This window comes from Salvelinus alpinus, chromosome 12 (assembly GCF_045679555.1).
Source record: "Salvelinus alpinus chromosome 12, SLU_Salpinus.1, whole genome shotgun sequence".
In the NCBI taxonomy this organism is placed as follows: Eukaryota; Metazoa; Chordata; class Actinopteri; order Salmoniformes; family Salmonidae; genus Salvelinus; species Salvelinus alpinus.
Window position 1 is genome coordinate 14,204,829 of NC_092097.1, and position 25,149 is coordinate 14,229,977.

Consider the following 25,149-nt stretch of genomic DNA (forward strand, 5'->3'; position numbering starts at 1 on the left):
ATCTAACTGCACTGTCCGATTTACAGTAGCTATTACAGCGAAAGCATGCCATGCGATTGTCTGAGGACGGCGCCCCACATCAAAAAAAAAATCCACCGGCACAAGCTTCATAAATTCACAAATAGCGATTAAATATTCATTTACTTTAAAAAAATCTTCCTCTGATTTGTCATCCAAAGGGTCCCAGCTATAACATGTAGTGTCGTTTTGTTAGATCAAATCCTTCTTTATATCCCAAAAAGTTTGTTGAGTTGGTGCCATCGATTAGAAATCCACTCGTTCAACTTGCAGAGCAATGAATCTGAAAATCTACCCCTAGACTTTGTTTCAACCAATCAAAATATGTTTATATTAACTCCTCAGATACCCTAAAATGTAATCAAACTATAACATTTCTTACGGAAGGAAGTATGTTCATTAGGAAACCGATTTTAACAGGTGCGTCTTGTCTTCATGGCGCGCCCAAACACGAATTTCCAAGACTGTGTCCCTGTACTAAAACTGATCTTTCTTATTCATTTTGGAAGTTACAGACCTGAAACTTTGAACATAGACTGCTGACACCCTGTGGAAGTCATAGGAAGTGCATCATGGAAGCTATAATTCAGTATGCCCCTATAGTTTCCATTGTAAGAGCATAGTCTCTCCCCAAAAAAATTCTGGTTGGTTTTTCATTGGATTTTCTTCTACCATATCTATTGTGTTATAGTCTCCTACATTATTTTAACATTTCTACCAACTTCAAAGTGTTTTCTTTCCAATGGTACCAGTTATGTGCATATCCTGGCTTCAGGGCCTGAGCAACAGGCAGTTTACTTTGGGCACATAAGTCAGGTGGAAATTGAGATAAAAGGGGCCTAGCCCTAAGACGTTTTAACCAGTATGGCTACCTAAGCATTCTGCCATCCCATCTGGTTTGTGCTTAGAGGGACTATCATTTGTTTTTTAACAGGACAATGAACCAACACACCTACTGTACAGGCTGTGGAAGGGCTATTTGACCAAGAAGGATAGTGATGGAGTGCTGCATCAGATGACCTGGCGTCTACAATCAACCTACCTCAACCCAATTAAGATGGCTTGGGATGAGTTGGACCGCAGAGTGAAGGAAAAGCAGCCAACAAGTGCTCAGCATATGTGGGAACTCCTTCAAGACTGTTGGAAAAGCATTCCAGGTGAAGCTGGTTGAGAGAATGCCAACAGTGTGCAAAGCTGTTTGAAGAATGGCTACTTTGAAGAATCTAAAATCTAAAATATATTTTGATTTGTTTAACACTTTTTTGGTTACAACATGATTCCATATGTGTTGTTTCATAGTTTTGAGTGTAATTCTACAATGTAGAACATTGTAAAAATAAAGAAAAACCCTTGAATGAGTAGGTGTGTCCAAATATATATATATATATATATATATATATATATATATATATATATATATATATATAGCGAAAGGGGCGTTTCTTCAAAGAGCATGTGGAGGAGGTAAGAAGGGGATTGCCGCTGAGGACAAATTCAGCTGTCAGAGAACTGGAGTTTCAGCCGGCTATCATGGAATTAAACGAGGACAGCGCAGTAGAAATTCACGTTTGCTGATCATTCCTGAATCTCTTCTATTTTCGTCGCATTCTTCCTTTTGTGAAGGTAAAGTCCTATGCACCCTCATCCTGTAGCTTAGTTTTGCGAGGAGCATCCTCATCAAACATCAATTGTCAAGGAAGTACAGTACGGCTAACCCACAAGCTGTAGCTAGCCTACCTCGATATAACGTTAGTAGGCTACGGCTTCTACCGTTTTTATTGCATTGCATTTCAAGTTCACCAAAATGGGCCTGTATAGTTGAATTAAACCTGAAATTTAAGACGTCAAAATGTCAGACTGTTTTAGACTCAAAGTGACATGTCAGATGTGGGCAATACTGACACAATGTAACCCAGCGGTAAATGTGTGGTTTATGCGACTCGGTTGCATTTGACAGCTTCACTCAGGATGTAACCATGTATCCTAGCAAGCAGGCAAAGACTGGCAACGTAGCCAAACATTGTCATGACAATGTATCAATTTAGTCATTGTCAAACAAATCTAATGTTTGGGATTAGTGTTAGTGTACATTAGTGTAACTTTTTATCTGTATTGATTCATTTTGTTTCATCCTGATGATTCAGAAGCCTATCTCAAGCAATTGTTGCCTACATCAATGACAGCATAGGTAAACAAACCATGCAACAGTAAAATATAATTGTCAGATGGTGTTTCTGATGGAGTCAGTTAGACCTATTGCTACATTCTAGTTGGCTACAGTATTTGCTTCTGTTTGGATGAGGTTTAAATTGGGGATGTTGATGATGCGGTGCGCTGCCTGTTTATAAACAAGTGTTTTTCACTGGGGATTTGGACAGGAATTATTATTACTAATGGATAGGTCTACAGACATTTCCATTTGGACACTTCTGGGAATTAGAGTTGTAGGTTTGTCAAGGTGTTCCATAAAGATGAGTGTGCTTGTGAATGTAGAGTTTTAAAATAGGCTTATATTTTCTTTGCGTTTTCGTTCATATAGCCTCTGTTGGCTATCACGCACTTCACAGCTATCTGCATGAGCTGTGTTGGTTGTTGAACACTATCATTTGAAATAATTTATGATCAAGTCAAATTGACCTAAAAAAAATGCGATGTACAGGAGGACCTCTGTCCTAAATTACTACTGTAATGGACTATCGTCCCATGCAAAAGCCCAGGGATATGTAAATGTTAAACAGATAATGAATGCAAAGACAATTTAGATTAGACCAGCTCTAGTTCAGAGGTTATATGGTGTCTTGTAGTGCATAGTATAAGAAATGTCACCTATTAATGCATTTAATCCAATATGTTTTTCTGTTCAGGTTTGTTAATTTGAACGTAGCATCGAATTCTTAACTGTCAGTCAGAGGTTCTCAACAGAAGTGGTACAGTGTCACTGCAATCCGTATGCAGTGACTTTGGCCCTGTGCTCTGACCTGTTTTTCTCAGGGCCGTATTCATTGTTACACACTGTTTCCATAATGATTTCAATCACTTTTTGACTGCACCTCTTTTGATTTGAACGAAACCTTCCATACATGTTTGCCCATGGTAGAAGTGGTCAGAAAGTGACATTTTGGACCAGAATACTCAAACAATCAGGAGATGGAGGTACCTAAAGTTTACCCATTTTACATACCCTACCCCACAATGAGACATCCATGTCTTCATCACGTCAAATATCTAAACACTTGTCAACTCAGATTCATCTCATTTTCACATGTTGTAGCTTAGACCCTATTTTACATCATCCGAGGTGTTTGTGTTGTGCCAGCCGTGCATGCTCTTGAATATAGGGTTGGTGTCATTTCAATCATAGAAACAGAATTCAGAGAATGGACCTATCCCATCAGACCACTGCAATTTAGCTGGTACTCAGTTTAAATTTAAATTGAATTGAAATTGTAACTTCCAATTACTACCAGAAAGATGGCTGACTTCCATAGGAATGTCTATTCTATTATCTATATTTCTATGATTTCAATAGGTTTCCTATGGAAGATTGACAGTTTCATTTAAAACAATAGATATTCCCACTCAAGTCAACATTCTATCATGTGTGGCGCTCCAACCAGCTTTGTGGTAGCACTTGAAAGTTTACATTTTAATTGTATTTGCATTTTAGTACATTTATAAGCCACATGACACCCACCCTGTATTCAGTAGTATACTGTGTCTCAACCGATGGTGTGCACATCACAAACACCTCAGACGATGTAAAATAGGGTCTGATCTACATACACTGAGCGTACAAAACATTAAAGACACCTGCTCTTTCCATGACATTGACTGACCAGATTAATCCAGGTGAAAGCTATGATCCCTTATTGATGTCATCTGTTAAATCCACTTCAATCAGTGTAGAAGGGGAGGATACAGGTTAAATAAGGATTTTTAGGCTTTGAGACAATTGAGGCATGGATTGTGTATGTGTGCCATTCAGAGGGTGAATGGGAAAGATTTGCTTTGAACGGGGTATGTTGGTAGGTGCCAGGCGCCCCATTTTGTGTGTGTCAAGAACTGCAACGCTGCTGGGATTTTCACACTCATCATTTTCTCGTGTGTCAAGAATGGTCCACCATCCAAAGGGCATCCAGCCAACTTGACACAACTGTTGGAAGCATTGGAGTCAACATGGGCCAACATCCCTGTGGAATGCTTTCGACACCTTGTAGTGTCCATGCCCGACGAATTGAGGGCAAAAGGGGGTGAAACTCAATATTAGGAATATGTTCCTTTTTGTTTTGTACACTCAGTGTATATGAACATGAACAATATCGTTATTCACGTGTTTTGAGTAATTGACGTAAAATATAGATTTTTAATATCGAAATTATGAAATAGTTTACCAACCCTTTTTGTGAGCTTTCAAATAATATACAATTTATATTTTTCAGTGATGAAGACATTGATGTCTCATGGTAGGATCAACTTTGAGCACCTCCATCTCCTGAATGTTTTGGCATTCAGGTCCAAAAGGTTACTTTCTGACCACGTCTACCATGGGCCATCAATTATGTAAGGTTTTGCTGCAATCAAATGGGGTGCAGTCAGAAAGTGATTGAATTCAAATGGAACGACCATTATTCAATTCTTGCTCTGTACTGTATTGTGTGTGAGAGATTTGGCTGTGTTGACACTCTTCGTTCGCCTATGTCTACACACAAATACACACAGCATGCACCAAACTGTTTGTTTGATTGTTTGATATGTAAACATGGGCCATATCTTGGCATACAATAGCAATGCTTACTTCCCATTCTCCACACTGTACAAATCCAACATCCCACAGGAAGGACAGTCCTATCAAGTTCTGTTGATCCCGTCAAGTTCCATACGTGCAAACTGCCTGAGTACATTCTTCTAGTCTATAATCCTCCCTTGATTAAACCAGATGGAATTGCTGAATATTTTCTAGATTAATAATTATCCCATGCTGGAGTTATTTCATTGTGCTACTGCAAGACATCCTATATGGGTCAATGTGAATACATATCCAATCGCACACACGTTTGGCAACACTTTACCTTATGTTGCCATTATACCTATGTAACTACACAGTAGTTACTATAGTAACAATGTTGTAATTACACGGTAATAGCGGTATAGGTTATTTAATGCATAATATACAATTAAATATGCAGTATTTATCAGTGTAAATGACTGTACATCTGTGTGGTTTATTTGTCATGCTAACTCTTGTCTGTTCCATCTTTTCCAGGCACAGTCCTGGGTGAGGCAACATGTCGGACAAGATGTCCAGTTTCCTCCACATAGGCGACATCTGCTCCCTCTATGCGGAGGGCTCCACCAGTGGATTTATCAGCACTTTAGGGTATGTCTGTCTGCTTACTGTTTTACAGCTGCATATGAATCCCATCCCTCTCAACTTGAATTCTCATTAAAATCCCACTGGTATTCATCACAAACATTCTCTTTTATTGAATACATGCATGCATGAATAAATACATGCATGCTCATAGACATCCAAGATCAGACACCAGTCTGTGCACATATACGCATGCAAATACACAGACAGATCTAGGTACCAGTGAAAATATGAACCTTATTGGTGTTTGAAGCCAGGGAGACAGCTGGATCTGCAGCCAAGGTGATAACGTAGAATAATGGAGGGATTTATTTAATTGCTTAGAGTCATGGCTTTTACTTCACAAGTTTAATTATGTTTGCTCCCCCAATGTTATTAGCAGAATAAACCTGTGCTAATTCCATTGTTATGAAAGAAGCACTTTGGTGGTGAAGTGTATAATAAGAACAGCTAGATTGCAGATTTCTTGTCATTGAGGTGATACTGTTCTATGCCCTTAAAACACACTTTGATAAATGGCAAGGCAGAGAGTGTTTGGAACTGGTGTGTGAGAGGCAGAGAGGGGTCACATAAAAGAGGGTGTTATTAGCAAATAAGAGAGTGAGATGAAGGAAAAAGGGAAACCGTAGGAAAGGTGAGTGTCAGGGAAGAGAGGGATGGGGTTGAACGAGAAACATAGTGTCAATGGGACACGAGGCAGGTGATGTCATATTGTGGGAGGTTTATGGGAAGTGTTGGCTCTCCTCTTTCTCCCAAGTTGTACCACTAGTAAACCCTGAAATGATGGGCCTAAGTGGCTTCAATTATTTTGCTTCCTGTGATTGAATTTAAATATTGAGAGCTTATGCAATGAACTGTAAAATTCCTTCCTCTAAGTGCTGATACCTATTTATCAAAGAGAATCAGAGAGCATTTTGGCGCCTCAACTTTCATCACGGCCAAAGTGAGAGTTGAGGGAGATCATTGACTGAACCGTGACTGGATTCACAAAAGACTGATGGACTTGACAACACTTCTGGAAGGTTATAAATTATTTCAGCCTCTAGTTCTCTGGTGTCAGAGCAGCTTGACTGCCTCCTGGTCCTCCTACATTTTCTGCTCATGCCATTTTGTTGTTCTTTTCCCTCAGTGAAAATGAACATGGTATCTGTTTTGCCCTTTCTACTCTTAGCCTTCTTTAGCAGTCTTAATCATACCTCGTCACTATCTGGCCCTTGAGTCCGTTTCTGCCGTAACATTGACTCTTAACACCGTAATGAAGCTTTCTTGCTCCTTGCTGAAACAAGCAAGGTGTTGTAGCAAACACGTCTTAGTTGCCTAGACACTAGTGGTGGGGAGTTGACTCCAAAAGAATAGATTCCTCTATTCCTTGCCCGTCGACTCCCATTTCCGGGTGTCAAGCTCGAATCGACTCCTAAGATTCAGTAGTTTTGCAATGGAGGAGACGAGTAGTTGCCATAGGCTACTTCCGAGAACACAAACTCTTGCATTTTTCACAGCACCTTCTAGCCATGACCGTAAACTCATGGGTACACTCGCAATGGCTGCCTGGTATTGTGATGCAATAATTTCCATGATAATGTAGAATGTACATTCAAATGATGTTAACTGATGTGGCTCATGCAATGGAATATATTTGTTGTAATGTCAGTTAAGTTGAATCAACAAATCACAGCACGTATTTTACTTCCTGCTTTGTGACACGCAGTTGCCAGAAGCCATCTGTCTAACCAAAAGTGGAACTCATGTCTAAAAATCGAGATTTTGCTCATCTGCCATTTTTATTTTGTTGCTAATCCGTAATTTATTTAACTTTTATAGCGCTTTTCATTAGACAGAATCTCAAAGCGTTTGTTAAGCAAAATAAACAAGTTATTCAAAAATAAGTATAGGCTACAACAGTAGCTAGATCAAGTCTGTTTTGAAAGCTTCTTGAAGCATCCAGCAGATGGACAGCCATGGCCATGAGAGGATCGGGAAGCGTATAGCTAGATGGTCACTCCATCAAAAAAATCACTCTGCTATCTGTAGCTATGATGCACTGGCTACAATGGCAAACCATGTGCGATCAGATGATCAAACTTGCCCCAGCTAGCAGCCTAGTGCTAGCTTGTTTGAATGGCCATTACGGTAGCTAGTTTGCAGTTTGGGTGTCAGTGAAACTTTATGGAGTGAAAAGTACACAATTTCTTTAGGAATGTAGTGAAGTAAAAGTTGTCAAAAATATAAAAAGTAATGTACAGATACCCCCAAAAAACGACTTAAGTTGTACTTTCAAATATTTTTACTTAAGTACTTTACACCCGTTACATTTTGAATGCTTAGCAGGACAGGAAAATTGTCTAATTCACACACTTATCAAGAGAAAATCCCTGGTCATCCCTACAGCCTCTGATCTGGCGGACTCACTAAACACATGCTTTGTTTGTAAATTGTGTTGGAGCGTGCCCCTGGCTATCCGTAGATTTTAAAAACAAAAACAATTGTGCCTAATATAAGGAATTTGAAATGATTTGCACGTTTACTTTTGATTCTTAAGTATATTTAAAACGAAATACTTAACTTTTACTCAAGTAGTATTGTACTGGGCAACTTTCACTTTTACTTGAGTTATTTTCTAATAAGGTATCTTTACTTTTTCTCCAGTATGACAATTGGGTACTTTTTCCACCACTGCTAGTTTGCAAGCTTGTTGATGAACTTGTATGGCACCAAAGTTTTGGGACTATTCTTAGAAATCAGCTTGTATCTTACTTGCTACTTTGTAACATTTGGCCAACACGATAATGTTCCAGCTAGAGCGGTCAGCTGTGCTGCATAACTCTGCACACTAATCATGGCAAAACAAACTGCCTAATCAGGAAAGCTAATTTGTGCTATTAGCTAGAATTTCACTACGCTAGCTAGCTAGCTAGAGGGTGTATTAAGCATTAGGTTTGTGAACTGGCATTTTCATATGGATTGATTTGAGACTGGTTCAGCCAGCATGCAGACACTAGCTAGCAAATTTCCATGCACATTTAGAGTTGAATAAATCCTGACTCTAAAACCACAAAACACCTTAGCTAGATGTAGAATTAAGTAGTGAAGACTAGCTCATTAAAAAACTTTAATATTAGGTGCAGTTTTACAGTTTTTGGTAAGATTAATAAGATTATTTTGAGGATGAAAGGGTGTTCAGTGGACGATGTCACCATGGTAACATTTTTTTTGATGTTAGAACATATTTATAATTTATCATATTTATAGCCAAACTTATTTTTAGTGATCCTGTCTGACGTGAGACAATTTTGGTACTCTCGCAATGGCCGCAAGTCCACCCATTATGCCACCATTGACTTGAATGGGGACGCCCTTTCTATTCATTCTATTTCTATGGCAGCACACACGGTCAGGAGCGGAGGAGAAAATGTGGGTCTAAAAATGGTTCTTATGGTGACTGCGGTCATTTGGCTGGTCAATTACTGTCTTCCAAAATTCTATGACTGTCAGAGCCCTACTTGACAGTGCTCATTTGTCAAGTTGCCAACCTTGCACTGTTCTGCCTGTTAATCACTTGTTTTTATAGCAACAGCAGGCAGTGTACAGGAGGCTGTGATGCTGTTGGTTGTCTCTGTGTATCATACTGACCACTGAGAGACAGCTGTATAATGAGCCACCTGGTCTGCAGCTGATTTAGAGAGGACTGTTCTGTTTGCTACTGTACCAGGGGCCTATAGTCTTTCCTTGGCTGGCTGCATCCTGGAACACAAAGCAAGACTGAAGCCCTCTGGTGATTTTACATATCCGTCATTTCACCTCAAATCAAAGTTTATTGGCTGCGTACACAGATTTGCAGATGTTCTCACAGGTGCAACGAAATGCTTTTGTTTGCAGCAGTGCAGCAATCCCTAGCAATACAAAACAACGCACACGTAATCCAGAACGTCCCCAAAGAATTTACACAAAATATCAGAACGAGCAATCAGAACAATCTCTGCATACAAATCCAGTTAAATGACATCTTGCAGGAATCATTAATGCAGATAGGCCTGAATCTATCCATTATCAGCACAATGCAGTTCATCCATGTGATACATGGACAAAATATTAGTAATTTGATATGTAAAACAAATACAACTATCGTAACCCCATTCATTCCCCTTGGGGAGATGCTTACAGTGTGTTTTTCTCTAAACATAAGAATGTCCTACAGTACAATACATAGCCTACACACTGCATGGGCTATAAAAGGAAAATGCTGCCTGGACTGGATCCAGAACCCCATGGAGGTGTCATATTTATATTTCAGACTACCTGCCAAGCATCCTGTGTTTTGCAGCCAGTAGTAAATCTGACTGAGCTATTATGAAAATGATTTTCATGGGTCTTATAACTGTGTAGTTACACTAATTACTACAGTAACATTGTAGTTGCATATTATTTTACTAAGTGCTTTGTAATTGCAAAATAAGGGAGTTGAGCGTTTTTTGCTATTTCCAAGGTAGTATATGCCTCTTGTGTAGTAAAGAAAAAGCACTCAACTTCGTTATTGTTATTAGTTACAAAATATTAGCCTATGTAACATGTCAATGCACTGTTGTGACTAGTGTAATTACAGCGTAACTACACTGGTATGAGAGCAACAAATGTTATTCAAATGTTCGATTCTAATAGTGTAAATGCTTCAGCAGAAAGCTCCAAGAATGAGGATCAATAACAGGCCTAATTCTGATTCTTGCATTGCTGCAACAACATAGGAATCAAACAGAGAGTGTTCGAGGAATGCCAATCTCAGGGGTTCAGATGTTCAGATTCCAAGTGCCTCCAATATTAATTCAGCTGTGTTGGTTTTCATAAGGTTTATAAGGCACAATGGTTTTAGATGTTTAGGAGTTAAGTGTGAATAGGCGTGTAATAAGAACTATCATTTGTAATAATAAGGGGGAAAATGCTCTTGAAACCGCAAGTTTTAATGCCCTAAAAGGTTTATTCACAGGCAAAGCCCCAATCCTTTTGATATTTCACCAGCTTCTTCCAAACCAAATATTTATTTTCATAATAACCCCTCAAATATATATACATTTAAGCCAGGAATCTCTGCCGAAGCTGTTCTTGCTCTGTTTATTTTTAGCTCAGAAGGTTTGGCTTAGGTCTGAGTGAGCAGACTGGCTTAGCATTGCTGTGAATGCCCTTACAGCAGGTAGCAGGTGAAACACAGCTCACATCCACTGTTTAGACCGTTTGGTCTCAGGCCTTTATGTCCTAGGTTCTCTCAATGTGCAGCCTCCAGAGAGGGCAGCTGGATGCCTCTGCTCTGCTTAGCCAAAATTGGGCATACTGAGTTTGATGGGCAGCTCCCACAGCAATCTGCCCTCTACAATTCTTGACCAATATTCCTTTTGTTGATACAATGAAGTAGTGGTATTATGCACTGTGATGCTGATTGGTGACACATGCAGGATAGCCTGGATCAAAATGACAGTCATGCTTAGGAGTGAAAGAGACGGGTGTAATAATAAAGATGGAGACTAAAGGGGCAATCTGCAGTTGCTACATCCATTTTTGCAATTCTAAATTATGTCATTGATTCTTAAAGAATATACCCCAGCAGAACCCAAAATATAAGCTTGGTTTACTCCAATGTTTGTAAACAATGCAGATGTAGGCCTAAACAAACACTATATAGCCTAAAAACATGGTTCAAACTGTAATTTTAATGTCATGGATGATCAGTCCATGGATGGTCAGTCCTTGCCTCCAGTCAATCCTTGCGTTTGTTACCAAATATTGATGAACCTGTGCGCCAGTGGCAGCAGTGGCATCACTCAAGTGGGTACTGCACAAATGGTAGTGCTGGAGGAGCACGGAGGGGATGTTGGGCACAGCGAGGTGCGCTGCTGTGGCTGCGGACCTATCTGTCTTTAACCACCTGGCTGTGACTGAGATGCTTCCTCCTCCATCGACGTTTCCTCTGCTCCGTTCACCATCCAAAGAGCTTGAACAACCCTCCATGACCCATCCATCAGACGTCTGAACTTGCTTGATTAGCTACCAAAGACATTTATTGATTTATTTTGATTTCTTGGTGTGTATGCAATTCAGCTTTTAGCTGCCATGTATACTGAAATAAGACTCAACTCAACATCCATAGCTCTGTCTAAGAATATGAATGTGGTAACATTTATCCTGTCCCGTACCTCAGCCTTTTACCAAAACAGCGGTGGGGTTCCCAGCTTTGTATTTGTTTCATCTGCAAATTTCCCCTTTTAAAGTATTGAGCGACTCAACATCATTATTTCTACTGTGTATGCACGTGCATCAGTAGCATCCACTGCTGAGAATGAAAATTGTAGCTGATGTTATTGTTTGTCTGTTTTTGGAGGCTAGATTGATGTGCAGTCAGAGAGATTAATATTCTGAGTGTTTGACAGCTGTCATTGCTCCTTCTGTCCCCAGGCTTGTGGATGACCGCTGTGTGGTACAGCCAGACACAGGCGACCTTAACAACCCACCCAAGAAATTCCGAGGTAAGGACTATCACTCTGTTCAGTCTGCTGTTCAAGTGCAAGCATTCAACCAATATTGTTTGATCAAACAACCAGCAAGGAGTTAAGGCATCGCTTCATGAGAACTTTTTTCACTGTAGTTTGCTCTGTCAGTCCAAATCAAATAATACTTTTATTTGTCACATGTTTTGTAAACAACAGGTGTAAACTAACAGTGAAATGCTTACTTATGGGCCCTTCCCAACAATGCAGAGATTTTTTTAATAATTTTATAATAACGAAATATTAACACTGGGAATAAATATACAATGAGTAACGATAACTTGGCTGTATACACAGGGTACCAGTACAGAGTCGATGTGCAGGGGTACGGGGTAACTGAGGTAGATAATATGTACATATAGGTAGGGATAAAGTGAATAGGCAACAGGAAGTATTTTAAACAGTAGGAGCAGCATATGTGATGAATCAAAAGAGTTAGTGCAAAAAGGGTCAATGCTGATAGTTCAGGTAGCTATTTGACCTCTTAAGGATTAGCCCCTTTTTTTCAATTTGAGCCTAAAATGTTGTCTGTGTTTGTTTGATGGGGTGCTGTCCTCATATAATAGCATGGTTTGCTTTCGCCATAAAGCCTTTTTGAAATCTGACACGGTGGCTGGATTAACAAGAAGTAAAGCTTTAATGTGGTGTATTGCACTTGTGATTGTATGAAAGTTAACTATTTCTAATAATTTTATTTTGAATTTGGCGATCTGCCATTTCACCGGATGTTGTCAAATCGATCCCGTTAACGGGATTAACTGTGCAGCTGTATAACTTTTTGGGCATCTGAGGGCCCATGCCAAATCTTTTCAGCCTCCTGAGGGGGAAGAGGCATTGTCGTGACTTCTTCACAACTGCGTTGGGGTGTGTGGACCATGATCATTCTTTAGCGATGTGGACACCGAGGAACTTGAACCTCTCTGCCTGCTCCATTACAGCCCTGTTGAAGTGGATGGGGGTGTCCTCGGCCCCATTCCTGTAGTCCACAATCAGCTCCTTTGTCTTGCTGACGTTGAGGGAGAGGTTGTTGTCCTGGCACCACACTGCCAGATCACTGACCTCCTTATATGCTGTCTCATCATCGTCGGTGCTCAGGCCAACCAACATTGTGTCTTCAGCAAACCTAATGATGGTGTTGGAGTTGTCCGTGGCCACACAGTCATGGGTGAACAGGGAGTATAGGATGGGATAAAGCACGCACCCCCGAGGGGTCCCCGTGTTGAGGGTCAGCATGATGGATGTGTTGTTGCCTATCCTCACCACCTGGGGATGGCCTGTCAGGAAGTCCAGGATCCAGTTGCAGAGGGAGGTGTTTAGTCCCAGGGTCCTGAGCTTAGTGATGAGCTTTTGTATTGGACGCTGCAATAGTCAATGAACAGCATTCTCACAGTAGGTGTTCCTCTTGTCCAGGTTGGAAAGGGCAGTGTGGAGTGCAATAGTGTGGAGTGGATCTGTTGGGGCAATATGCAAATTGGAGTGGGTCCAGGGTGTCTGGGATGGTGTTGTTAATGTTAGCCATGACCAGCCTTTCAAAGCATTTCATGGCTACAGATGTGCTACAGGACAATTGTAATTTAAACAGGGTATCTTGGTGTTATTGGACACACTATGGTGGTCTGCTTTAAACGTAGGTATTACAGACTGGGTCAAGGAGAGGTTGAAAATGTTGCCAGCTCGTCAGCGCTCATTTTGGGTATGCGTCCTGGTAATCCGTCTGGTCCTGCGGCCTTGTGAATGTTAACCTGTTTAAAGGTCTTACTCACGTTGGGTACAGAGAGTGAGATCACATAGTCCTCCGGAACAGCTGGTGCTCTCATGCATAGTTCAGTGTTGCTTGCCCCGAAGTGGGCATAGAAGGAATTTAACTCGTCTGGTAGGCTCGCGTCACTGTGCAGCTCACGTCTGGGTTTCCCTGTGTAATCCGTGATAGTTTGCAAGCCCTGCAAAATATGCTGAGCGCCAGAGCCGACATAGTAGGATTCGATCTTTGTCCTGTTTTGACTGTTTGATGGGTCATTGGAGTTCATAGCGGGATTCCTTATAATCGTCCGGATTAGTTTCCCGCTCCTTGAACACGGTAGCTCTAACCTTTAGCTCTGTGTGGATGTTGCCTGTAATTCATGGCTTCTGGTTGGGATATGTATGTAAGGTCAATGTGGGGACGACTTCATCGATGCGCTTATTAATGAAGCCGGTGACTGATGTGGTAAACTCCTCAATATTATAGGATGAATCCAGGAACATATTCCAGTCTGTGCTATCGAAACAGTCCTGTAGTGTATAATCTGCTTCATCAGACCACTTCTGCATTGAGCACTGGCACTTTATTTTTGAGTTTTCGGACAACTTCCCTATTGAGCACTGGCACTTCCAGTTTGAGTTTTTGCTTGTAAGTAGGAATTATGGTCAAATTTGCCAAAAGGAGAGCTTTGTATGTGTTTCTGTGCATGGAGTAAAGGTGATCTAGAGGGTTTTTTCGCTCTGGTTGCACAGGTGACTTGCTAGTAAAAGTGAGTGTCCCCTGTTCACTGATAACATTACACTGGACATGATGTCAGCTGGAAAAAGCTGTTTAGATTCTCTTCTCTGAGGCCATCATCATTACATGGGGATTATAACTAAGTACTGTATGTTTAACCAAGTGGTTTGTGCTCCGTGTAACCATTAGATCAGTAGTTGACACTGAGGAGATATAAAAGGTATTTTGAGACATGGAGATGTGATCCCTGCTCCTTTGTTATGAAATGTGAACTGGTGTCTTTGTGTAAATGAAGCTGTAATGAAGCTAATTAACCTTGCGTTCACCTGCCACCCCTCAGCCCCTGACTGGAATGTGGCACTAGGCTACATTACAGTACAGTTAGTACACCACAATGTGTCACCTAGTGAGAGGCCTGTACCCTGTGTTAACTCTGAGGGGAAAGTATGTTTAACTCTGATGCCCTTTGTTCTTTCACCACTAAAACCTAATGAGAATTTTCATCTATATTATTTTATCTGGCAGAGGCAGCATTTAAAAATTAAGCTTTTTGCAAATGTATCAAATGTCTTTGGACTGTAAAACATTCTGTGAAGTGATTGATGGCAGAGTGCCATGTTTCTTATAGTTATTGAGGCTGACGTGTAGAACTAGCCAGATGCAGTCCATTTCCTGCAAATGTAAGCAGTGTGGATTACGCTAGGACATCTCTCAGAGCTAAGTGTTCAGAGACTGTCTAGAAGTCTGAAACAGGATTGTGTGTGAGTAAAATGTACTATTTTCTGGCAGTTTCTCAAGGCATTCGGGATTCTTCTACTACAAGTTATGAGTCATGCTTTTGATCAATGTTTGACATTAATGAACACAGCCCAGGGGTTCTTGCATTAGATCAGATTGATCTTCATACATCTTTCATGACAGGTCTGATAGACTTCACTGTTCATTTCCACATTTCCATCAACAGGTGAGCACTCGGTTAATATAGATTGATGCAGTAGTGCGGATGATGCATCCCACTGTGTGTTAGACTCCAATGTGTTTCCAGGGTTTGGTTTTGCCTGAGTGTTGCTCTCAGTAATGTTGTCTGTGAAGTCGCAAACTGTTTGGTGGTTTTGAGGCCCATTTGTGTTAGCCAAAAGCAACCCCTGGTGTCCTGGTTCCAATGCAAACCCTTATTCCCAGCTTGCTGTTATTGGGATTTTGATTTTGATAGGCTGAGGCAGCAACAAAAATAGTTTTTTTTGTTATCTAGTTAACTTTGCTTTCACTGGAACTAGAGCTTCATATCTTCAGAGGCATCTTAATTCATGAACAACAACACTGTCCTGAAATAAAACACTTTGGTACATCTACGAGTGTATTTTGATGGCACTGCTGTTTTAAACCCTACCACATTTAATACTTGGACGTTCTGGAATTCACTTTTTATTGCTTTAACATATCAAATCCAATGTGTTTGTTGTTTAGTCATTCAAAAACATCAAATAGTCGGGAGGACTCGGAACAATTACTGTGATTAGTGGGGAAAGTACATTGGGACTTGTGGGGTTCATCATAAATTGCCATGGCTGTTTGAACTGGCACTGTGTCAATCCTATTGCCATAGAAATGGCATATTGAGCTTTCCCAGATGGCGATTTCAACGGTGGATGAAGTATGCTACAAAATTGCTCTATTTAGCTCATGTTGAACACATAGGCTTTGTGCGTAATGCAAATGCTGAATTTCATCATTTATTGTATACTGGTAGCCTACATAATAAGATAATAGACTACACTCTAATTTATAGCACTTTGATTAAAACTACATTAGTTTATTTTGGAGAAGCTATGAATTTGTATGATTGGTTGGAAATTATATCGATGTTCTGTTTTGAGCTTTATTCTCAGACTTATTCTCGGACTGTTACTTTTCCCCCCACTAACTCAAAACCATACAGGCTAGACGTTATTGGGACTTTAAGACTGATCAGTGATGTGTCAGACAGTAAAGCACCTGGAGTGTTTAAAGTAGAAGCCTCCCTGTATCTCAAGGTCAGTGCAGCAGGATGATTCTGGCATCAGCAGGGAGGGCCATCTGGGAGTGGTTGTGAGACTCCTGCTGATGGGCTCCTGGAGGCGCTGGCTGCATACTGTCTCGGTCTCTAATGGAGCCCTTTTCAAATGAGCACACGGCTTTGGCAGGCCTCCAGAGCAGACCTTTGTAAATTATTTTTTGAGTGAATTGACGTGATTGCCAATGTGAGTTACATTTACTCGAATCAAGGTCATGTAAATTTAATTGACATTTTTATCCCTGAAAATTATGAGCCCCACTTTACTTTATATAGCACGTCCGTGTCATTGTCACACAAATCACTGTCTATTTGTGAGTGACCGGCTCAATTTGGTCTTATGTAGCAAAATTATTTGAAATTGTGTTTTTTACATTTGATAAATGTAGAGACTCAGTTAGAAAATGGTATATCATACACTACTGTTGAGTAACAATGGGAAAGTAATTCTGCTTTGAAAGTGATAAACTTGTAACCCCACTTTTGAGAAAATGTCCCTTGAATGTTTTGGTACACCTACTAGAGAGCTCTTCTTTGTCTACACCCATTCAGCATCGTTCAAAGCTGGTTTATACTATGTCTATCGACATGTCTGTAGATAGTTGTCAAGGGGAACATTCTATTGTTGTCCGACATCAAACTTGTCGTTGTCGTTATGAAAATGTATAAACACAAAAACGACAGGCTGCATGACATCAACAGCCTGGTGGTCCAAAACCCATCCATTTAAAAATGTCAATCTAGCATACCAGGCAACTAAAAGCAACTTTTTAAACAATGTTTTGGTTCGTTTGTAGCTTGTTAGCTAGCTAGATAACGTTGAATTAGCTGGCTAGCCAATTCAAATAATGACCATATATAGCTGACAACGTCTTAACTTTAGCTAATTTGTATTCGCTATTACAGGAAAATAAACTCAAAACAAGATCATTATTTACAAGTTAATGGTGAGCTAATTACAGAAAGTGGCTTATGGTTGTGAGTTTGACGAAATAAATGCAAGCCATTCTAAAATAGAATTTTAGAACTTGGACACTGTCTCGTTGGCCTAACTTTATATCCTAATTTGACTTTGGTGCAGGTCATGTTGTTCTTCACATTACCGTCTCTGGTAAGCACACACTATATCAAAGTGTATTTGTCACATGCACAGGATACAGAAGGTATAAATGGTACAGTGAAATGGTTACTTGCATAGTGGAGTCTTTTGTTTAGACATGTAGCTAGCTAGCTAGCTGAACAATGATTCATAATCCCAACTCTTAGTGTTCCTACCCTTCATGAATCTGCTGGTAGCTAAAGCTAACCAACTAGCTAGCTTCAATGTTAGCTAGCTAGCTAACATCAGGCTATAACTAGCAATGCAAATGTCTCTGAGATACAAATAATATTACTACACAGATCATACACGTAACGTTAGCTAGCGAGGAAGCCAGCTAACATTAGCTAGTTAGCTAACAGTACGCTTTAACTTACAATGAAAAATGACTTTCTGACAAAATTAGAAACTTATAGTATCTGAAAATGTAGCAAGCTAGACTCTCTTACCCGTATACATGGATGAACGCTTCTCCCTCTCTGTCATGGATTACATGGTTACCCTTAGTTTGAAGATATAATCCAGAGACAGGTGTTTTATACAAAGCCTTCTTCTGTGTGTTCTCTTTGACTCCCTCTGCATTATTTGCAATGAAATGCCAGGATTCTCTCCATCTGCTTCCACCGGGCATTCCACAGATTTCAAAACACGGTCCTCCAGAAAGTGGAGAGCATTAGCAACACTTCGCAATATCTTTTGAAAATAGCTGCGTTAGAAACAATTACCTACACATACCGATGTGTCGACGTTGAAATGCCTCTCCTGTAAAGTAGTGATGCTCGACATATGCCTAGTTTCCTGAAGCGAGTCAAATTTTATGTCAACCTTCAGGTTCAATGGTGACAAAATTAAGAGGTGGTGTGTAATGAAACACACCGCAACTACTCTTGTACAGTACATTTGGAAAGTATTCAGACCCCATGACTTTTTCAAAATTTTGGTACGTTACAGCCTTATTCTAAAATGGATTTAAAAACAAATGTACCTCATAAATCTACACACAGTACCCCGTACTGACAAAACAAAAGTTTTTTTTGTTTTTGCAAATGTATTCAAAATAAAAACAGATACCTTATTTACATAAGTATTCAGACCCTTTGCTATGAGACTCAAAATTGAGCTAAGGTGCATCCTGTTTCTGTTGATCATACTTGAGATGTTTCTAAAACTTGATTTGAGTCCACCTGTGGTCAATTGAATTGATTGGACATGATTTGGAAAGGCACACACCTGTCTTTATAAGGTCCCACAGTTGACAGTGCATGTCAGAGCAAAAACCGAGCCATGAGGTCGAAGGAATTGTCGTTAGAGCTCCGAGACAAGATTGTGTCGATGCACAGATCTGGGGAAGGTTACTAAAACATTTCTGTAGCTTTGAAGGTCCCCATGAACACAGTGGCTTCTTCCTAGAGCTGGCCGCCCAGCCAGACTGAGCAATCGGGGGAGAAGGGCCTTGGACAGGGAGGTGGCCATGAACCCGATGGTCACTCTGACAAAGCTCCAGAGTTCCTCTGTGGAGATGAGAGGCTTCCAGAAGGACAACCATCTCTGCAGCACTCCACCAATCAGGCCTTTATGGTAGACTGGCCAGACGGAAGCCACTCCTCAGTAAAAGGCACATGACAGACCGCTTGGCGTTTGCAAAAAGGCACATAAAGGATTCTCAGACCATGAGAAACAAAATTCTCTGGTCTGATGAAACCAAGATTGAACTCTTTGGCCTGAATTATAATTTTTTATTTTATTTCACCTTTATGTAACCAGGTAGGCAAGTTGAGAACAAGTTCTCATTTACAATTGCGACCTGGCCAAGATAAAGCAAAGCAGCTCGACACATACAACAACACAGAGTTACACATGGAGTAAAACAAACATACAGTCAATAATACAGTAGAAAAATAAGTCTATATACAATGTGAGCAAATGAGGTGAGATAAGGGAGGTAAAGCAAAAAAAGGCCATGGTGGCGAAGTAAATACAATATAGCAAGTAAAACACTGGAATGGTAGATTTGCAGTGGAAGAATGTGCAAAGTAGAAATAGAAATAATGGGGTGCAAAGGAGCAAAATAAATAAATACAGTAGGGGAAGCGGTAGTTGTTTGGGCTAAATTATAGATGGTCTATGTACAGGTGCAGTAATCTGTGAGCTGCTCTGACAGCTGGTGCTTAAAGCTAGTGAGGGAGATAAGTGTTTCCAGTTTCAGAGATTTTTGTAGTTCGTTCCAGTCATTGGCAGCAGAGAACTGGAAGGAGAGGTGGCCAAAGGAGGAATTGGTTTTCGGGGTGACCAGAGAGATATACCTACTGGAGCGCGTGCTACTGGTGGGTGCTGCTATGGTGACCAGCTAGCTGAGATAAGGGGGGACTTTACCTAGCAGGGTCCTGTAGATGACCTGGAGCCAGTGGGTTTTGCGACGAGTATGAAGCGAGGGCAAGCCAACGAGAGCGTACAGGTCGCAGTAGTGTGTAGTATATGGGGCTTTGGTGACAAAACGGATTGCACTGTGATAGACTGCATCCAATTAATTGAGTAGGGTATTGGAGGCTATTTTGTAAATGACATCGCCGAAGTCGAGGATTGGTAGGATGGTCAGTTTTTTACGAGGGTATGTTTGGCAGCATGAGTGAAGGATGCTTTGTTGCGAAATAGGAAGCCAATTCTATATTTAACTTTGGATTGGAGATGTTTGATGTGAGTCTGGAAGGAGAGTTTACAGTCTAACCAGACACCTAGGTATTTGTAGTTGTCCACATATTCTAAGTCAGAACCGTCCAGAGTAGTGATGCTGGACGGACGGGCAGGTGCAGGCAGCGATCGGTTGAAGAGCATGCATTTAGTTTTCCTTGCATTTAAGAGAAGTTGGAGGCCACGGAAGGAGAGTTGTATGGTATTGAAGCTCTTCTGGAGGGTTGTTAACACAGTGTCCAAAGAAGGGCCAGAAGTATACAGAATGGTGTCGTCTGCGTAGAGGTGGATCAGGGACTCTCCAGCAGCAAGAGCGACATCATTGATGTATACAGAGAAGAGAGTCGGCCCAAGAATTGAACCCTGTGGCACCCCCATAGAGACTGCCTGAGGCCCGGACAACAGGCCCTCCGATTTGACACACTGAACTCTATCAGAGAAGTAGTTGGTGAACCAAGCGAGGCAATCATTTGAGAAAGCAAGGCTATCGAGTCTGCCGATGAGGATGTGGTGATTGACAGAGTCGAAAGCCTTGGCCAGGTCAATGAATACGGCTGCACAGTATTGTTTCTTATCGATGGCAGTTAAGATATCGTTTAGGACCTTGAGCGTGGCTGAGGTGCACCCATGACCAGCTCTGAAACCAGATTGCATAGCGGAGAAGGTGCGGTGGGATTCGAAATGGTCGGTAATCTGTTTGTTGACTTGGCTTTCGAAGACCTTAGAAAGGCAGGGTAGGATAGATATAGGTCTGTAGCAGTTTAGGTCAAGAGTGTCCCCCCCTTTGAAGAGGGGGATGACCGCAGCTGCTTTCCAATCTTTGGGAATCTCAGACGACACGAAAGAGAGGTTGAACAGGCTAGTAATAGGAGTTGCAACAATTTCGGCAGATAATTTTTGAAAGAAAGGGTCCAGATTGTCTAGCTCGGCTGATTTGTAGGGGTCTAGATTTTGCAGCTCTTTCAGAACATCAGCTGACTGGATTTGGGAGAAGGAGAAATGGGGAAGGCTTGGTCGAGTTGCTGTTGGGGGTGCAGTGCTGTTGACCGGGGTAGGGGTAGCCAGGTGGAAAGCAAGTCCAGCCGTAGAAAAATGCTTATTGAAATTCTCAATTATAGTGGATTTATCGGTGGTGACAGAGTTTCCTATCCTCAGTGCAGTGGGCAGCTGGGAGGAGGTGTTCTTATTGCCATGTGTCACATCTGGAGGAAACCTGGCACCATCCCTACGGTGAAGCATGGTGGTGGCAGCATTATGCTGTGGTGTTGTTTTTCAGCGGCAGTGACGGAGTCTAGTCAGGATCGAGGGAAAGGTGAACGGAGCAAAGTACAGAGATATAATTTATGAAAATCTGTTCCAGAGCGCTCAGGACCTCAGACTGGGGCAATGTTCACCTTCCAACAGGACAACGATCCTAAGCACACAGCCAAGACAACGCAGGAGTTGCTTCGGGAGCAATCTCTGAATGTCCTTCAGTGACCCAGCCATAGCTCAAACCTGATCTAACATCTCTGGAGAGACCTGAAAATAACTATGCAGCGACGCTCCCCATCCAACCTAAAAGAGCTTGAGAGGATCTGCAGAGAAGAATGGGAGGAACTCCCCAAATACAGGTGTGCCAAGCTTGTAGCGTCATACCTAAGATGACTGGAGGCTATAATCGCTGCCAAAGGTACTTCAACAAAGTACTGAGTAAGGGGTCTGAATACTTATGTAAATGTGAAATTTCATTAAAATGTTCTAAATGTTGCAAAAAACACTTTTTGCTTTGTCATTATGGACTATTGTGGGTAGATTGAGGGGGAAAACTTAACAAAATGTGAAATAAGTTAAGAGGTCTGAATACTTTCCGAATACACTCTATATTGCACTCTCCATCCGGATATCGAAAATCAATGTATTGCCTCTGGTTAGTTTGAGGTCAATTGTATGTTTTGCCGTATGGATGTTTTTGTGTTTTTTTTTGGTGCAGGAGCGCAAGATAATTTGATGGACAGTGTTAATTCCTTCCTCTCAAGCAGCTGTCCAAACTCCTGCTAGAGATTGAACCATCCATGCATCAGGTTTCAGGCCTCTAACAGGACTCACTCAGATATGTCACTGCGTAGTATTGAGATAAAAGAGGAATCAATAGCTAGCAGCAGAGTACCTTTTAGTTGTCTTTGTAGAGTCTTACTATACAGTTGAAGTCAGAAGTTCACATACACCTTAGCCAAATACATTTAAACTCAATTTTTCACAATTCCTGACATTTAATCCTAGTAAAAATTCCCTGTCTTAGGTCAGTTAGGATCACCACTTTATTTTAAATATGTGAAATGTCAGAATAATAGAGAGAGAGAATGATTTATTTCATCTTTTATTTCTTTCATCACATTCCCAGAGTGTCAGAAGTTTATATACACTCAATTAGTATTTGGTAGCATTGCCTTTAAATTGTTTAACTTGGGTCAAACGTTTCGGGTAGCATTCCACAAGCTTCCCACAATAAGTTGGGTGAATTGTGGCCCATTCCTCCTGACAGAGCTGGTGTAACTGAGTCAGGTTTGTAGGCCTCCTTGCTCACGCACGCTTTTTCAGTTCTGCCCACACATTTTCTATTGGATTGAGGTCAGGGCTTTGTGTTGGCCACTCCAATACCTTGACTGTGTTGTCCTTAAGCCATTTAGCCACCACTTTGGAAGATTGCTTGGGGTCATTGTCCATTTGGAAGACCCATTTGCTACCAAGCTTTAACTTCCTGACTGATGTTTTGAGATGTTGCTTCACTATATCCACATCATTTTCTGTTCTCATGATGCCATCTATTTTGTGAAGTGCACCAGTCCCTCCTTCAGCAAAGCACCCCCACAACATGATGCTGCCACCCCGTGCTTCATGGTTGGGATGGTGTTCTTCGGCTTGCAAGCCTCCCCCTTTTTCCTCCAAACATAACGATGGTCATTATGGCGAAACAGTTCTATTTTTATTTCATCAGACCAGAGGACATTTCTCCAAAAAGGTACGATCTTTGTCCCCATGAAAAGTTGCAAACCGTAGTCTGTCTTTTTTTATGGCGGTTTTGAAGCAGTGGCTTCTTCCTTGCTGAGCGGCCTTTCAGGTTATGTCGATATAGGACTTGTTTTACTGTGGATATAGATACTTTTGTACCTGTTCCTCCAGCATCTTCACAATGTCCTTTGCTGTTGTTCTGGGATTGATTTGCACTTTTCTTACCAAAGTACGTTCATCTCTAGAAGACAGAACGAGTCTCCTTCCTGAGCGGTATGACGGCTGCGTGGTCCCATGGTGTTTATACTTGCGTACTATTGTTTGTACAGATGAACGTGGTACCTTCAGGCGTTTGGAAATTGCTCCCAAGGATGAACCAGACTTGTGGAGGTCTACAATTTTATTTCTGAGCTCTTGGCTAATTTCTTTTGATTTTCCCATGATGTCAAGCAAAGAGGCGCTGAGTTTGAAGGTAGGCCTTGAAATAAATCCACAGGTACACCTCCAATTGACTCAAATTATGTCAATTAGCCTATCAGAAGCTTCTAAAGCCATGACATAATTTTTTTGAGTTTTCCAAGCTGTTTAAAGGCACAGTCAACTTAGTGTATGTAAACTTCTGACCCACTGGAATTGTGATACAGTGAAATAATCTGTCTGTAAACAATTGTTGGAGAAATTACTTGTGTCATGCACAAAGTAGATGTCCAAACCGACTTGCCAAAACTATAGTTTGTTAACAGTACATTTGTGGAGTGGTTGAAAAACTAGTTTTAATGACTTCAACCTAAGTGTATGCAAACTTCCGACTTCAACTGTATGTTTTCGTACCGCTGTTGTTTATTTTCTGGCCTTACCATTCTCATTTTTGATTGAGAATAGTCCTACAATTCGTCTTTAGCCACATTTCGGAATTGTGTTTCTGCTCAATGATTTGCATTGTCAAGATGGCGAGATATTTTTGTTGTGGTTTGCACAACTGTTGTTTCGGTTCCCCAAATAGCCACACATGACCACTACTGGACATTCGTCTATTTAATCATCTAGGCTTGGATGGATGAACCTTAGTTGCAGCAGTGGGAGTGACTAAAGTTATCTGGACTGATGTTGTATTGGGTGGTTATACTGTAGGTCACCAGAGTTTTTGTCTGAGGGGTAGGCCTACAAGAGTATTGGTAGACATTGGCAGCAGGGTCCATTCCTATCTCCAGCTCCTTTTCCCACTGACCTCCCTGCCTTATTTGGCAATGCTGTCTAACTGGCGAAAAATGAAGAGGAAGGAAGAATTCTGCTTTTAGGAAAGAGAGCAAATCTCAGATGCACGTAATTAGAGACTAGGCTACCTAGGAACTTTTTAGTTGTCTTGATCCTGCCCTCCCTGCTAAACATCTGTCCTAAATGTTAATATTTTTCTCTTTGTCAGAAATAGAGCACAAGGTCCTGCACGGGTTAATCCCCCTTGACTTTTCCCACCATGTCCAGCCCTGTCTTGTGCTTTTGCATTATAATAATACACCATGGTGTTTGATTAGATGCAAGACCAGGCAGTTCATTTTAGCAAGACAAGTGCAAAGTGTGTTCATGCCACAGTACAGAAGGAAAACCATATGCTGATTTCCTGGAACCAAACCAGACCTTACATCTCTGACATACAGAAGCAGACTCACTCAGGGAGCAGCATTCTGTGCTTGGTTGGAGATTGATCAATACTCAACTGTGATATTAAACTCAGCAAAAAAAGAAACATCCTCTCACTGTCAACTGAGTTTATTTTCAGCAAACTTATTAACATGCATAAATATTAGTATGAACATAACAAGATTCAACAATTGAGACATAAACTGAACAAGTTCCACAGACATGTGACTAACAGAAATGTAATAATGTGTCCCTGAAAAAAGGGGGGGGTTCAAAATCAAA

At 41.0% G+C, this 25,149-nt stretch overlaps 1 protein-coding gene across 10 annotated transcripts in view; it reads left to right on the top strand.

Moving 5' to 3' along the window:
- Positions 1-1,484: 1,484 nt before the first annotated feature.
- Positions 1,485-25,149, top strand: part of LOC139535577 (inositol 1,4,5-trisphosphate-gated calcium channel ITPR1-like) — a 141,890-nt gene continuing 118,225 nt past the window's right edge. For all 10 annotated transcript variants that reach the window (XM_071335118.1, XM_071335123.1, XM_071335124.1 and 7 more), the window contains exons 1-3: positions 1,485-1,641; positions 5,282-5,395; positions 11,828-11,898. In XM_071335118.1, coding sequence (XP_071191219.1) covers positions 5,304-5,395; positions 11,828-11,898 — 163 coding nt within the window. In that variant the 5' untranslated portion in view covers positions 1,485-1,641; positions 5,282-5,303. The remainder of the gene's footprint in view (positions 1,642-5,281; positions 5,396-11,827; positions 11,899-25,149) is intronic.